General features: G+C 40.0%; 1 protein-coding gene across 18 annotated transcripts in view; it reads right to left on the reverse strand.

Annotated features, from left to right (window-relative positions):
- Positions 1-3,951: 3,951 nt before the first annotated feature.
- The window catches only part of DST (dystonin), a 315,509-nt gene continuing 304,897 nt past the window's right edge, over positions 3,952-14,563 (reverse strand). For 10 of the 18 annotated variants that reach the window (XM_075747384.1, XM_075747380.1, XM_075747379.1 and 7 more), the window contains 6 exons: positions 13,139-13,256; positions 10,687-10,755; positions 9,727-9,926; positions 9,165-9,275; positions 6,497-6,620; positions 3,952-5,015 (listed from right to left, as the gene is read on the reverse strand). In XM_075747384.1, the coding sequence (XP_075603499.1) occupies positions 4,750-5,015; positions 6,497-6,620; positions 9,165-9,275; positions 9,727-9,926; positions 10,687-10,755; positions 13,139-13,256 (888 nt within the window). In that variant the 3' untranslated portion in view covers positions 3,952-4,749. The remainder of the gene's footprint in view (positions 5,016-6,496; positions 6,621-9,164; positions 9,276-9,726; positions 9,927-10,686; positions 10,756-13,138; positions 13,257-14,563) is intronic. The other 8 variants (XM_075747388.1, XM_075747387.1, XM_075747391.1 and 5 more) reach the window with 3 other exon arrangements.

Raw genomic sequence — 14,563 nt, forward strand, 5'->3', positions numbered from 1 at the left:
AATAGCCCAGACAGTGCAAACTCTTCCATAGGTCCCCATTATTCTGGCAATAAAAGAGAAATTGGAAGAACTATGATCAAGTCCCAAAAAGGGGGGGGGGGGGGGGGGAAGAACGGTGCTAGATATTTTCTAAGTGTTGGAAAGACTGTCTTGACCCCCACAAGAAGCTCTAAGTCAGCTTTTTCTGTCAAGACAGAGCTATCATCACTCTGGCTGCCTCCTCCCAGAGGAACAAAAAACATTGCAGATGTTGACAGGGCTCAATTTATGGTTTGGGGTTCTTACTGATATTCAATCATCCAAGCACTAAGAACACATCTATTAGATTTCTCATACGTACTCATGAGAAATCCAGAGCTGAGTTACGCAATTCACCTTCGTGACTCTTTCCTTCAACCTTCAGATACAGAAACACAGTTTGAGCACCCAGAGCTGCAATTCAGACTATTTGAACAATTTCAGTTCAGAAAAAAACTACTTAATTATGAAATAACAGCCCCCAAGACTCCTTTAGCTTCGGGTCAGATACCACTTCATCTGCAACAGCTGAACTCTGAACAAGTCTTAACAGAAAGATTTCAATCAGCAATAAAAAATACCTCAAAAATACCAGCCACCAAGCATTTTCATGCAAGTTATGTGAAATTTAAGCTGCTGCCTCATCCATTATTTCTGAAGAGCTCCCTCTTCTTCTGCATAGTTCCCCTTTCCAACAAATACAACTTCTTTGTTCTACAGAAATGAGTAACCTACCTGCATTTAACCTGACAACACTATTGGGGGAAAAAAACCCCCAAAACCACCAAGCCAATCATCTCTCCCACCTCCGTGTCTGCAAACAGGTTATTCAAATTTTCATTACAAAAGCACCTTTTCTTTGTTCTACAAAATTCCACTCACCTTATATGAGGATATAAACCTCCTAGTATCACCACTCCCTACTGTAGCCCAGAGTTAGAGCAAACATCTAGCTAAATACCACCAGCCCAGGATGAGCTGAGGTGCTCCCATACAGCCTGAGAACTGGAAACACCTGGAAGCTGTTAGGGCAGCTGTACGCTGCAGATGCAGCAAACCAGGTAATGCTTATGTTCCACCCCTGCGGTTATTTACAAAACCCTACAGCAAGTTCTCAGCAACGTGTCCTCTTGCCACGCTGTGATTGATGTGTGTAAGCGCTACGGCCCCTCTCTCGTATGCGAGCTGTGGGTGTAGATAGTCTTGCCGGTCCTATGGCAGAGATCAGCAGAGGCAGCTACAGGTTCAAACGTTGCTGCTGACTGTAGCATGGTGTAAATGCTTGCATTGGAGTTTATTTTTATGAAATGCATTAATTTTTAATTTAAGATTGTATATAACCTCATCCCTACACTTCTGTGAAGATATGTGCCACAAGCAAAGCCTTAATTACTGTCACTTATTATATTAGCATGTAATTAAGAGGCTCACAAAATACCTGAAGTGAAGCTGAGGATGGCTGCCTAGGCCACAAGGCAGCACTAGCTGTTCTAACGGTGCATTTTTTTACTTAGGTTTCACCTGCAGACTTCACAAAATTCTGTGGACACTTTCCCATTTTGAAGGCAGCAAAACAGAAATGCAGAAAGTTGAAAATGACCGAAAATGTGAAGGAGCCTAGAACTGAGTCAGCTTTTCCAAGTGCTAAATATACATTATTCACTGAACAATGTGGTTCTCACAGCCATGGGCTTTCCAACCCTTCTCCTTCCCCATCACCTCTGCTCCTTCACTGCACAGGAGAATCCCAGAACATGCAGGTGTAAGAGTCTTGGCCACACTAAAAGGTTGATTTGACTCGTGGTCATCCATCAGGCTGGGTGAATTTAGGATCAACGCCTGTTATTAGCAGGAGGATAATAAAAGGGAGAAAACACTTCTCTGATGATGAGGTTGTGTAAAGGCTCACGCAACTCAGTAAGGTGGGCAATTGGTTATAGGGCTGATCCTTCCTTTCTCATTTATGCTGGTACCAAAGAAGAAATATTTTGAATTACAGAAGGCTGGAAATTGAATACGACTTCTTTCTTTGCAAAAATAGTTCAGTAAAACTGAGCTACTGGTCACTTACTGGTAAGTCCATAATATGCCTTTTTCATCAAATCCTGCAGATTCATCCTCAGGCCAGAGAAGTGCAGAGGATCCAATGTTTGTTTTCAGACTTTTGTCAGTATGATTTTTTGTAACCCAGGGAACAGAATTTTGGAACATGTCTTAGTTTTGGGAATTCCTAGGATCTATCTAAAGCAGTTAAATAATTTTTGGAAGATGGTAATTAAGGTATAACATCTTGAGAGAGATTTGGGCTTTTTTTTAACAGAATTCCTAGTCCCATCTAATTTATTATTACTTGGGTTTCCAATATTGGATGATTCTCTCAAGCCCATAAATGAACTTCCCCACGCTGCCAGTCCCAGCCTCCCCCATTTGCAGTAGCCAACAAGCTACAGAAACCCACCTAGTCCTTGGGTGCTTTTAGCTGACATCGGGTTTTTCCAAAGCTGGTGATAGCTCTGATACTCTATAAAGTTACAATGTAGCACAAGGAAAATTCCATAGAGTTGGATGATTAATAAAGTATTATGAATACGTTTAAAGGTAAGACCACGATATACGCACAAGGTGCTTCAGGTACGTGCCAACACTACTTCATGCAGAATGAGCTGCTCGGCCCGTTTGGGGTACAAGGAACTGAACTACGCACCTATTGCACGGGAGCAATTCCAATTTGCCATCCCCACCCCTTCTCCATCCATCCTGTGGTTACACAACGCACAAAGAATGTTACACAGGGCATGACCTTCTCCTACAGCCAAGTTACCTGCGGCAGCGCCTAAATTCTACCCTGTTCCCTTCTCCTGCTGACAAGCAGAGATGCTTCAGTGACTGCTGTAAATGTCGACTACTTCTCTTTACCCAAGGGCATTGCGGGGTTCCAAAAAGCACTGAAGTCATCCTGATGTGATGAACAGCAGCAGCAGGAGAGGTGAAGCACAGAAAGATAAAGCACCGCAGCAGAGATTGGTGCTTTAGTACCCAGTAAACACGTGTGCTGATTCCCACACCGGCTGCAGTAGGACTGGTTAGTGTCCGCTTGCCACAAACACTCGTACGACTCCGTGTTGGAGGAAATCCTGACAAAGTGGATTTTGATTGATTATCTTGAGTGTTATTTTGTTTTTCTGTTTCTTACAAACTGTGTGAGTCGAGTTGTGAGTCTGCAGGAAGCTCTTGTGACAACTCAGGAAAACATTGTCTTAGCAATACTGGCAGTAAGTGCCAGCAGAGAACGCAGATACCACCACTACCTGCATGTAATCACCTGAGCTTCTGCTTCATTTTCTGCATGCGAAGGGACCAGCCATAAACCAGTCTTCTCCTAAAATTCCTCTACTAAAGGTACAGCATTTTCTGATATACAAATTAGACTATTTGGTCGGCCACATTGACCAAATTCTACCTGAGTCCTTCTGCTATTATCAAAGAGCATTTTGAATTTCTAGGGATTCCGGGACTACTTACTACAGCACCTACGCAGCCATTCCACAGCACTCCCATGTGGAGCTGCATCCTTGTTCCTCTGAAAACAATTATTATGCCTTTAGAATAATCCACAAAGGGCAAAAATATTTCACTGACAAAAAAAAGCAACTGAATTACTCTTTCTATCATACATGGTATGTGAATGTCACAATTTAATATGGAGAAAATAATTTTTGACACACAATAATGACATATAATTTTATAAATGATGTATGTGCAATTTAGTGTTTTATTAAACAAATACAGTAGCTAACCAAAATCTGATTGCTGATAATGAAATTACATTACAGCCTATGTCACTATGGTAATTATTGGTCATCTGAAATGATATATGCCCTAGAACATAACGTAGAAAATTATCTTCCTGCGAAATAAGAAATACAATAGAAATAAAGTTAAGGGAAATGTTTATTTCTGAGCTTTCCGCAAGCAAAATTGCTTTGATACAAAATGAGTTCAATGATACAGTGCTACCATCCACTCAAGCAAAAGAAAACCTCACATTTACATGAATGCACTTTATATCGATATTCTTACAGAATAATAGAGTTCAGATATCCAGAATGTGTCTGGCCTCATTGTAAGCAATGGCACAGAGATGCTGCAAGGTATCAGAGTATCATATTACTGGCGAGTGCTTAATTAACTCTGTGAGTTCTCTGAGAAATGCTGTATAAATAAGGGTGCTGTGAATGTGGGTTTGTATTCCTTAGTAGTTTTGACATACATCCTTTAGTGTTTGTTTAGTTAGCTCAAAATGTGTAATTGTGTCTTTTGGCTTTTTAGTATTCTCTTTTTCTTTTTTAAAGAAAAATCATGAGGTATCCTTTACTGTTAACTAATGACAGAGTGATAGGCCTATTTTATTCAGGTTGCAGAGACTTACTGTACATTCAGTACACTGTACATTCGGCAATTATTTTTAGTGTACTTTCTACACATTACTGTGTACAACTGTTAGTTTACATTAAAACTCTTCCCCCTTCTCACAGGATATGGCATAAACAAAAACAAATCTGACAAAAATTATACACATAAAATAAGAAGACAAATACACAAATAAGGCCATCTGCAGAATTAAAAATCCACCTCTTGCGATATTTCACAATAATTTCTACATAATATTTTACATCTTACGAACTTAAATACTTAATGCAAAAGTAAAAGAACTTTACGGAACCCATCATATTATCTCTTCAAGGACTTGTCCAATTTGCTGGCTAGTGGCCTTCTCTGGGGAGTTGGAATTTTAGAAGGCTTGGCTGATCCTGGCCGAGTACCTGCTCGGGGTGTTGGTCTGCTTGTAGCAGGAACAGTCTCTGACATATCCGAGCATACAGACTGGATTTCCGAAATGTCAAAGTCAGATGCGTCACTGCCTCGGCGGCTACTTGACCTGCTGCCAGCCTTGCTTCCTGCTCGGCTTCCAGGTCTGCTTGGAGTTCTTCTGGTTTCTAGAAAGAGAAAAGATATCTATCAGTATTAGAGGTAACGATGGAAAAGGAGTGCAGGTCTTTCCTAGGCCTTCAGAAACCCCAAAATTCCCCATTGCACAAACTAAACTTTAGACCTCTGGCAGGCAACCTAGACAACGATCAAAGTTCATCTTCATATTGAATAAGAGCATAAAAAAACACCGTATCTCCCACTAAAGAGAAGGAAATGCAAGATCAAATGCTGAGACATAGTTAATTTGTCACTAGCACATCTCATCAAAAATGTAGGATCCTGGCAGCTTTTCCTGACTTGCTAAGCATGCATTGTATATGTATATACGGCTCAACAGCCAGATTCTTTCTTTCCCCTGCCATTTTCTCAGCTACAAATTGAAAGAATTCAACATCTGGCCTCTTTGTGCATTCATGATTTCCCAATATATGTACCTTGGAGATGCAGATGAATATCCCAATTTTTAAATGTGTACCCCTCTTTTCTTTAAGAAATCAAAACAACACAGTTGAAAGCTGCAAGTAAACAAGGGCAGAGGACACATTCTCCCAAACCAAGCACTGAGTAAATGAGCTCTCAGCAAGCCTGCTAAAGCAAAAGCCTGCCCAGACAGTGTGCCATGAAGAAAAAACCACAATAAAGATTCTTTAAACAGAAAACCATTAATGTGGGGTTTCATAATTTCCCAATTACATATTGAATCATAGAATGGTTTGGGTTGGAAGGGACCTCAAAGATCATCTAGTTCCAACCCCCCCTGCCATGGGCAGGGACACCCTCCACTAGACCAGGTTGCCCAAAGCCTCATCCAACCTGGCCTTGAACACTTCCAGGGAGGGGGGAATCTTGTTGATCTTGACAAATCTGGTTCCCTGTATGTGTGAAGAACACCAAGTTGGAACTGAAATCTCAGGTGGCTCATTTTTCAAATCACCTGTAACTTAACTCTCTTTGAACAGGATTTTCCAGCACTGCTCAGTATGCTCTGCACAGCTTAAGGTGTGAAGGAAAGCTAGTAGAGCTATCTTCTGTTCTAACCATCTAGCCCTCTCCCTTACATAGAGCTGCTCTGAGGATCCTGGAAAAGCACAGCTTCACTGCTTTCTATTTTCATATACTGTTTTAATAATCTCTATGGGATATTCCATCAATAAGGTCATCTACAGCTGCTCCCTGCAGTTGTTCTTTCAAAAGAAATGGACAGGTCATGATTAAGTGACCCCTTCGCTCCATCACAGTGGAGCTTGACTACTGTGAAGAACTGGGCCCTTGCTTTTTAACTAAATGCTTCTTCCCTAGTTCCTTAGGCTAATACATTGGAGGTACCATTGACAAGAAGGTTGCTGTCATGAATTTGCACATCCAGAGCTGAACGGGCAACATGAATGTGGAGACAGTAGGACTGTCACTCCTTCCTGCTCTTCTGACAGCTGCCTCACACCCTAAAGTGACCTGAAGAATTCAGCTCTGAAGTCAAGATACTCACCTGCAAACTGAGCTCTAACTCTGGTAGCTGCTGTTGACAGGATGCCACTGTCTTCTCCAGAGTGGAAACCCTTCCCTGATAGATATCCTGGCAGTCTGAGTTTACTTCCTTGAATTGGTGTTCCCTACGTGAAGAAAAAAAAAAATAATGTTTTTTTCAATTGTCGCTACTGAAGATAAGGACATGTATTAGGTAGTACATAGCTTAGAATATGATCATCATAACATTCACTGTGAATCTGAGATACTGGTTTGAGTCACTATGGACATTTTTCATGATGTAAAGTTTTGAACATTCTTTTAGCAGTTAGTATTTGAAGTAGTCCTTGATATTAACATTTTTGCATTATTTGTATTTCAATGCATATAAAGAAAGAAAAATGCTACCTTCTCATAATTAGTCAAACACGTAAGAGTAGTTGATGGTACATGACTGAAATAAACAGAAAAAAGTAGTTGAGGTTTTATGTCTGTACAGCTTGACCTTCCACCATTCTGACTGTGGTTATAGGTGGTGAATACATTGGTTTAAATTTCATAAATATTTTGATGGTAAAACAAACCTACAAAATTTCAAAACCTTTTGCTAGGGAAAAAAAGCAGGAAAAAAAAAAAGACATAGGACTAACTAAAGAAGTTCTTGTTATCAATATATTGTCTGAAATGTCTCCACTCCATAGTCTTACCCTGCCTGCTTTCTCATTTCTGAAATAAAATGAGCCTTGATTTACAATCTGCCCCAAATGGGAAGATTTCTTTCAAAGCCACAAAAATTAAATCCTCGAATCTCGAAATTTTTCCAATTTTCTGTGCCTTTGATCCCCATACAGTAATGGTGTAGAATCAGGTACTGAGAACCAGGATTCAGAGGAGCGTGTTGGGAGCTGCCTACAACTAAGCCCGGAGCAGAGGCCTGGCAGCTGCCAGCTTGGACTACTACTGGCTCATCCAAACAAAAGAGCATCGATATGCTACAGAGCAAATAATCTGCTGGCTCTGACAGGGATGGTCACAATGTTAAACTTTCTTTAAAGCCAAGTACAAGTGCTTAACCTCCTGTCAGCCACATGTTGGAAATCTCTGCTACACAAAGACTGCTCGGGAGGATAAGGAGAAAGGGAACATGCTCCCATTACCCCTGTTAAAGCTGCTGCACTTTGGGCGAGGCATTGGGATAGAATCCCTGGTGCAAGAAGAAAGAGACCAAGCTTGTTCTTCAGTTTAGCCCTAAACCCAAACGCAGCCTACATATAAAATACACAACTGCTCTTGGGCAGAAAATGCTGCAGAATGCCCTAGAAATTCACTACAACCTACCCCACCCCAATCGTTCCATTTATAATCTTAAATCATGGTGGCTTACACAAAAGAAACTCACTGAAACTACTGGCAGGTGTAAGAATACGGTGCCCCCATTTGAAATCAATGCCAATTGCTTTCACCTCATTGTAATTCAATGAAAACAATACCTTTCCATGTCTACTTTAAAGTACCATCAATTAATCTTACGTTTCAGTTACCAGCTAAGAGATGAAAGAAAATATATTGGAAACTGACAATTGACTCCACTCTGTGCTGCTGTTAATCATTCTAAGCAACAGCCCCGTGTGCTTGAAGTGCTGTACACATACACACGCCCACAGTGTGCACAAGTAACGCACCCACTCACACAGAAGGGGAGAGCGAAAAGTTCGTTACGCATCTTTGAGCAAAGCCACGCTGAGCTCATGTGAACTGAGCACCGGAAGGTGTCACATGAACAGCAACAAGTGTCAAAGCGCAGATATGTGAAAAGCAGATACAACAGAGGTGACGGTGGCACAAGCTTCCCCTCAAGCAAGAGTAACTCCTACAAGTGACCAGTCAGTTTGCAGTCTGATCCAGCTGCAATCTTTTCACTGACTGCAACGACATCAGAGAAGACACTTTGGCTCTGAGCCCATTCAAATTTTGGTCATACAGCTCGATGGCCAGCAAAATCCTAATCGCTATACTAGCAGTTTCTGTGTAAGTCCTGGGCTGGAAATAAGACCAAAGCTCGTTTCCTGTTAAGTCATCAAATAGCTATCTTACTTGAGCAACGATTGGTCACTACCCCCCTAAACGAAACTTTCCGTTGTTGGAGAGATTTCTGTATCAGAGTCAGTCTTTTGTGCCATCTTCTTCACAGTGACTGGATATGTATTTAGTGGTTTTGCTCTGGAGATCACAATTAATCTCATTCCCTCAGTTCATTAATATTACAGTACATTATGAAATCAAAGTAAACAATTTTAGGAAAGAAACCTGCAAAGTATATAAACGGTTGCATTTTTTTTTTTTTTTAAAAAGTATTTTCCACATTTGCTCATACAGTTCATTGCATACTGCTATGATTTATTAACCTTTTGCACTTTAAACATAAATTCATTGAGGCTGAGTTTTCCTAAAAGTAAAAAACCATAACACACAGAAGATAAAAAAAAAAACCCAACCCAACCCCCAAAAACCAAAACAGACTTGGAAAAATAAAGGAAAGAAATAATTTGACAAAGGTCTAAAATAAAGACAATGCATTAATATGCAAAGGATGTTGCAGCTCTGAAGCACTGAAACTCTAGTGGCTGTTAGTGAAGTGACAGTTTTAGTGAAGGAAAGTCATTAGACTAGAATCTCTGTCCTTACTGTACCTCTGCAGATGACCCTTGATATTCTGAGGATTCTGGTGGCTTAGAAGGAGTTGACGTTTTGCTGTTTGTCAACCATGGTTTACCATAGTTGCGAGTTAAATGATGGGGTGTCTGTATGAAACAATGTCAAATCAAAATATGAAGGACAGTAGATGGAAAACAATGTCATGGAGAAGGACACCCAGGCTTTCACAGAGAGATCAAATCTCCTAGTAGAAATAAAAACTAAGCAGAAAGAGTTGATGACAAATGTTCTGAAACAAATAGATGGCAGAGCTTATTTTTTAAACAAGATGGAGCTGTTCATTGCTCTTTCAGACCTTATTCCCAAATTGCCAGTTAGCCTGTGCTGCACCTTAAATGTAAAGAATTCTTCTATTCCTGTGTTGCAAACAAACAGTAGAGGAAATACACTGAAAAGACTTCTCAGATCCTCCCCAGATTATGAAATAAAATTGAGATACTCCTTCCCTATCAGCACCAATATTGTTGGAGCAAGGGAAAAAAAAAATAAAAAATCTATACCCCATTTGTTAACCAGTGCAGTTTTGTTTCTCCTTACCTTTGGTGTACTCGTAGCAACTGCTTGCGGGGCAGCTGCCTGGCCGGCTTGACTTGACAGAGAAGTAGATCTGTTGGGAGAAGCACCCCTTGAAGAGGGTCGTGATCTACGGCCCCTTGGTCGGAAAGCTGCCATGCTCTGACTAGCACCATCTGCCAAAATGAACTTTTCACGCAGCTCCACATTTGTCCTCCCTTTAGCTGCAGCAAAGAAAGGTGCTCATTTAGTCAGACATAAAAATTGTCACAAGGCTGTTTATTGTCATTTTTGCCATGCCAACTCCAACACATTTTAACAATAAATAAAATGCATTACTACGTAATGCATTTATTTTGGACACAGAAGAGTTATGTGCAGAACTTGCTTATTCTAATACTTTATGCCAGCAGGAATGAACCACTGTCAAAGGAAGTCAGCGTGATAATGGAATGCTCAACGTGCTAAATCATTGTTAATCAATCAACTATTAATACATAGACACAACCTGATGAGCAGTTTTGCTAACTCTACAGCTACTCATAATAAATAATACTTGCTTGGATGTTCCAGAAGAAATTGCTAAGTACAAATTACAGGAAAGCAGCAAATATATTTATTCAAAACGATGAAGTTATGTAGTTTGGCAACATGCAATGATGAACATAAAATCCAAACTATGATGAGGTAATTGGTGGCTAAGCACTCACACACACATACAAACACACATACGAAAGAATGTTCTGCAAGAAGAGATGCAAGACATGTTAGCATTTAACTGTGTCAGTGTGAACGACAATTGTTTTTGAAACACTCTTAAAGCGTGTCAAAAAAAATTAGCTTGCAAAGCACCAGCCCATGTAGGAACACATTAAGCTAAACGTGATGGGTGTAGCATATTGTTAAAAGTATATATTTTAAGAAAGTGGGAAGGAAATGAAGAGAGAGGAGAAGAGGAGGAGACAAAGAGAGGGGTTTGCCAACCTATAGTAGGCTGAGTGGTAATTGAAGAGTTTGATTCCGAACGTAACATTTTACTCCCGTGATGATGAACTAGAAAAAATGACACAGGACATGGGTCACATTAAAGAAAATCGTTAGCAGGAGAAGAAATCAAGTACAGCAGCTGCATATGCAAGAGACTCAGAGCACCAGGCCAAAAGACAGGACTCAGAGCAAAAGCTGTCTCTAAGTGCTCTGAGGTGAGTTCTCAAAGGTCTCCTAGGCAAAAAGGAAATAGTGCTTGGATAGACTCAGCTGCAGTCCCAAGTATACTTGTGCAATGGTATTTATCTGCTGACATAAAGAGGTAATAAAAGCTAAAATTATTTTATATAACTAGGTCCACTACTTGTTTATGAAAACAATTCTTTGAAGTGTGATTTATCTGAATACACAAGAAGCCCGTGGTGGAAATGCAGATTTACTAGGTGAAGTGCTTAAGAAGTCTGAACTGACACCACTGACGTCGATGACTGCTCTGCACCACTGACTTCAACAAGACTAGGATTAGGTACCAATGCACAACATCCAGTGTCTGGATGATTTTATAGAGATTGACTGGCATTCCTTTAGACCCACTGTGTTGACTTACTCATCTGCTCATATATTTCCCATGAAAAAGGGGTAAAGTACTATAGAAAATACTATAGATATACCTAGAATACAAGGTTTATTAAATAGGGGATAAAGTTCCAAAGGACTCAATCTGAGGACAGTAATGAGGAATTCCAGTAAATTAGATAGTAAGTATTGTATCTCTCAGTGTCAACCCAAGGAGGAATTGCAACAGTCTACCTGTTGGTAGGCCTAAGGAAAATGTTCAGGGTACATCAAAGCTAACCAAGTTAACCCTTCAATGAAGTCAGGTATTTTGAGGCACATTTCATTTCCCACTACTGTGCACTTTTGAGGAATAGGAGTAGAAAGCTCCTGTTTGAGCTCACATCTAAGTGAGGATAGCTCTGCAGGCATAAATGACTTTCTTATAGTAGCAGGTGCAGAATCAGGTGCTAAATTTCAGTTAGACCTGTAATCCAACACCTATAAATATAACATTATTGTCTCATTTCTTTAGTAAACAATACATACAACATGTTGGTAAGCAAACGACTATTTTTAATACTGCTGAAAAACTCAGAGATGTCATCACAAGGTTATGACAGCTCTTTTATGACACTGTGTTAATAATTTTTATGGGTACGTTTTAAGCTTGTAGACCAAGGTTTCTAGGCCTTAGTGGCACGCTGTCAGCCCTCATGGGGTTTTGTGGTAGCTTCTTTTTGGATTTAATGTCCTTAACTTAGCATGACAATTGCTACAAATACAAACTCTTCACCCTCTCAAGGTCTGTATCAGACTGCTTGGAAACCTTGGTCCCAAAGTAGGAGCTGTGTGAGATAGGTGACATTAGAGTAAGGTCTACAGGACAGTTGATGTCTCTGTCTCGGTTAGCTCACTTGCCTCTCCTGAACTCCTCTGTGCTGTTCTTGTGCTATTACAATATTGATTACGATTCTATAGAACTCCTGAGAGGTAAAAATGCAGTAAACTTAATGCTGCTAGTTAATATGATAGAATTACCTGGTTACAGAACATCAGCTCATTCTGAACACAGCCATTATTATATCTTCTGCAGTTTTACTACTCTGGCTATTATTTGACTCCCTTCACAAATGGCTTCTTTCCTATCTCCAACTGTTCCTTCAAGAACGGTGCCAGACAGAGCCTACTTTCCCACTACAGAAGTAGGCTTTCCAGCAAACTAAGATGTCATTACGTTCCTGTGTACTGACAAAACAATGGATTTGATACAATGCCCTGGAGGGCACGGTGACAGAGCGCTCCCTGCTTGCCCAGAGCACGAAGTCCTCCTGACCAGAGCATTTTCCGTTTGCTTTGTACAAGGCTCAGGGCTCTGCAAAGTGGTTCTGGGGAAGATGCCAATGAAAAGACAGGGCTACAAAGGCAGAGCCTGAAAGCCTGGGCACAGCCCCTGGCCAGAGAATTTTTTTTGTATCATTGTTGTTGTTACTCTCTGATTCAATTGCCTTATTTTGATTTATTGCCTTAAAACTTCTTTCTTGCTGAGAAGGTTTTACTGGACATTTCTGTGTGCTATTTCTGCCAAGTCATACAAGCAGCTTACACGTCATAAACTCTATCTGGCTAAGTTCCTTAGTTACACCACCCTAAGGCTGGAGGAACTGCGCAGAAGACACCACAGTTATTCTACACGTACATCAGTGCAAGTGAAGAGGATCTTAACCATGAGATTTAAAGTTTACAAAAACAGATCATTACATGACATTTAGTGAGATGATGTTTACAGAACTGGCATTTTATACAATTCAATCTCCATCTTGAAACAGTAAACGGTGACCGTATCCAAATAATTATCTGCATGTCCATTTTAACAGTAGTGTTTGTTACATACCCCTGCAAGGATCGTTTTTCACTAAGAACTCATCAAGTGCCATCCAGCCACCTCCAACACGAACCATGACTGTACTTCTTAGGATACGAACAAGGCGCAGTTGTTGAGAGTCACCAAACTGCAATAAAAAAAATATCAAACAACAGTAGTCTCAGGCTCTCAGTCATTCAGATGCAGTTCAATGCTGATAGGTTAAATATCAGACATTTTAAGAGTTTATTTTGATATTTAATTATTAGTAAATGCTAAAAAAAATCAGATTTCTTTATGCAGATTATTAAAGCTGTTAAGATTTCAAATCAGATGCTGCTGCATTAATCCAAAGGAGATGGCAGAACGGTAAGAAAGGATCTCAGGTTTAATTTTATGCTTGATTCTCAAATGTCTGAGCTTATAAAGGAAGCAAAATTAGTAACACATTATATAATTGGTTACGATCTGCATTTGTGCAAATTAATGAAGTCCTATTTGCATTATTTCACTGTTAAAATCTTAAGCAAACTCTTCTGCAACAGTCTAGATTTTAATGATGTCAGCTGAAAGGAAGGCAGCATTGCTTAAATCATCAGTATGTGGGCTGGAAATTCAATGCATTACGAGTGTTGCGCAGTTCTATCAATTGATTCACTTATAAGGATATTGTCAGGTATAGCATTGACACTGCTGACCTATAGCAAGGTGCATGTGGGGAAGAGAACAGTAAAGAAGCAGTGAATTATTGATAGCTATCATTATTGTCCTTTGTTATAAACTGTCACTCCTCTGTCTACAAATCGAGGTTCTTCACAATTAAGAGATACACAAAAACCTGTTTCATACTAATTCTTGTACTAGCCCATTCTTCCTTTGGGCTGATGGCCAGGCCTAATGTATATTTTGCCCTTGAAACCTGTATAAAAAAAATCTGTAGACAGTATCTCTGTTCAAATCTGGATCAAAGAAAACATGACCAAAATGTTGACCCCACGATCTCATGAAAACTAACCAGAAGAATTCAGCACTTCTTAGACAACACCACTAAAATATTTATTTGGATATCAGATCACCAGGCCAAGTGTAGTGCTCCCACACGCAAACATGCAGAGCACTTGCTGAAACCAACAGGACTCAAATACACCTTTGGGACAATCTCTGATCCTTGGAGAAGGCTGGCCATAGTACAACTGTACCTACTTGCTCCAGTGAGGGGACTGAAATGCTTTAAATGCAAACCACACAAACGTGCTCCCTACTTGTTAAATGACTTTAGTAGTTTGGTACTACGTAAGCTGAGAGAATAAGTTTAAAGGAATATTACTTTTAGGAACCAAACAAAAGCAAAGCTTGCTGCTTAATTCAATAATAATTTTTTTATTATAAATAAGAACATTCACATGAGCGTTATTTGTAAGGGCTTTTTAATAATACATTCAGTATGTGCCGAAC

The sequence above is a fragment of the Balearica regulorum genome, chromosome 3 (genome assembly GCF_011004875.1).
Source record: "Balearica regulorum gibbericeps isolate bBalReg1 chromosome 3, bBalReg1.pri, whole genome shotgun sequence".
NCBI lineage: Eukaryota > Metazoa > Chordata > Aves > Gruiformes > Gruidae > Balearica > Balearica regulorum.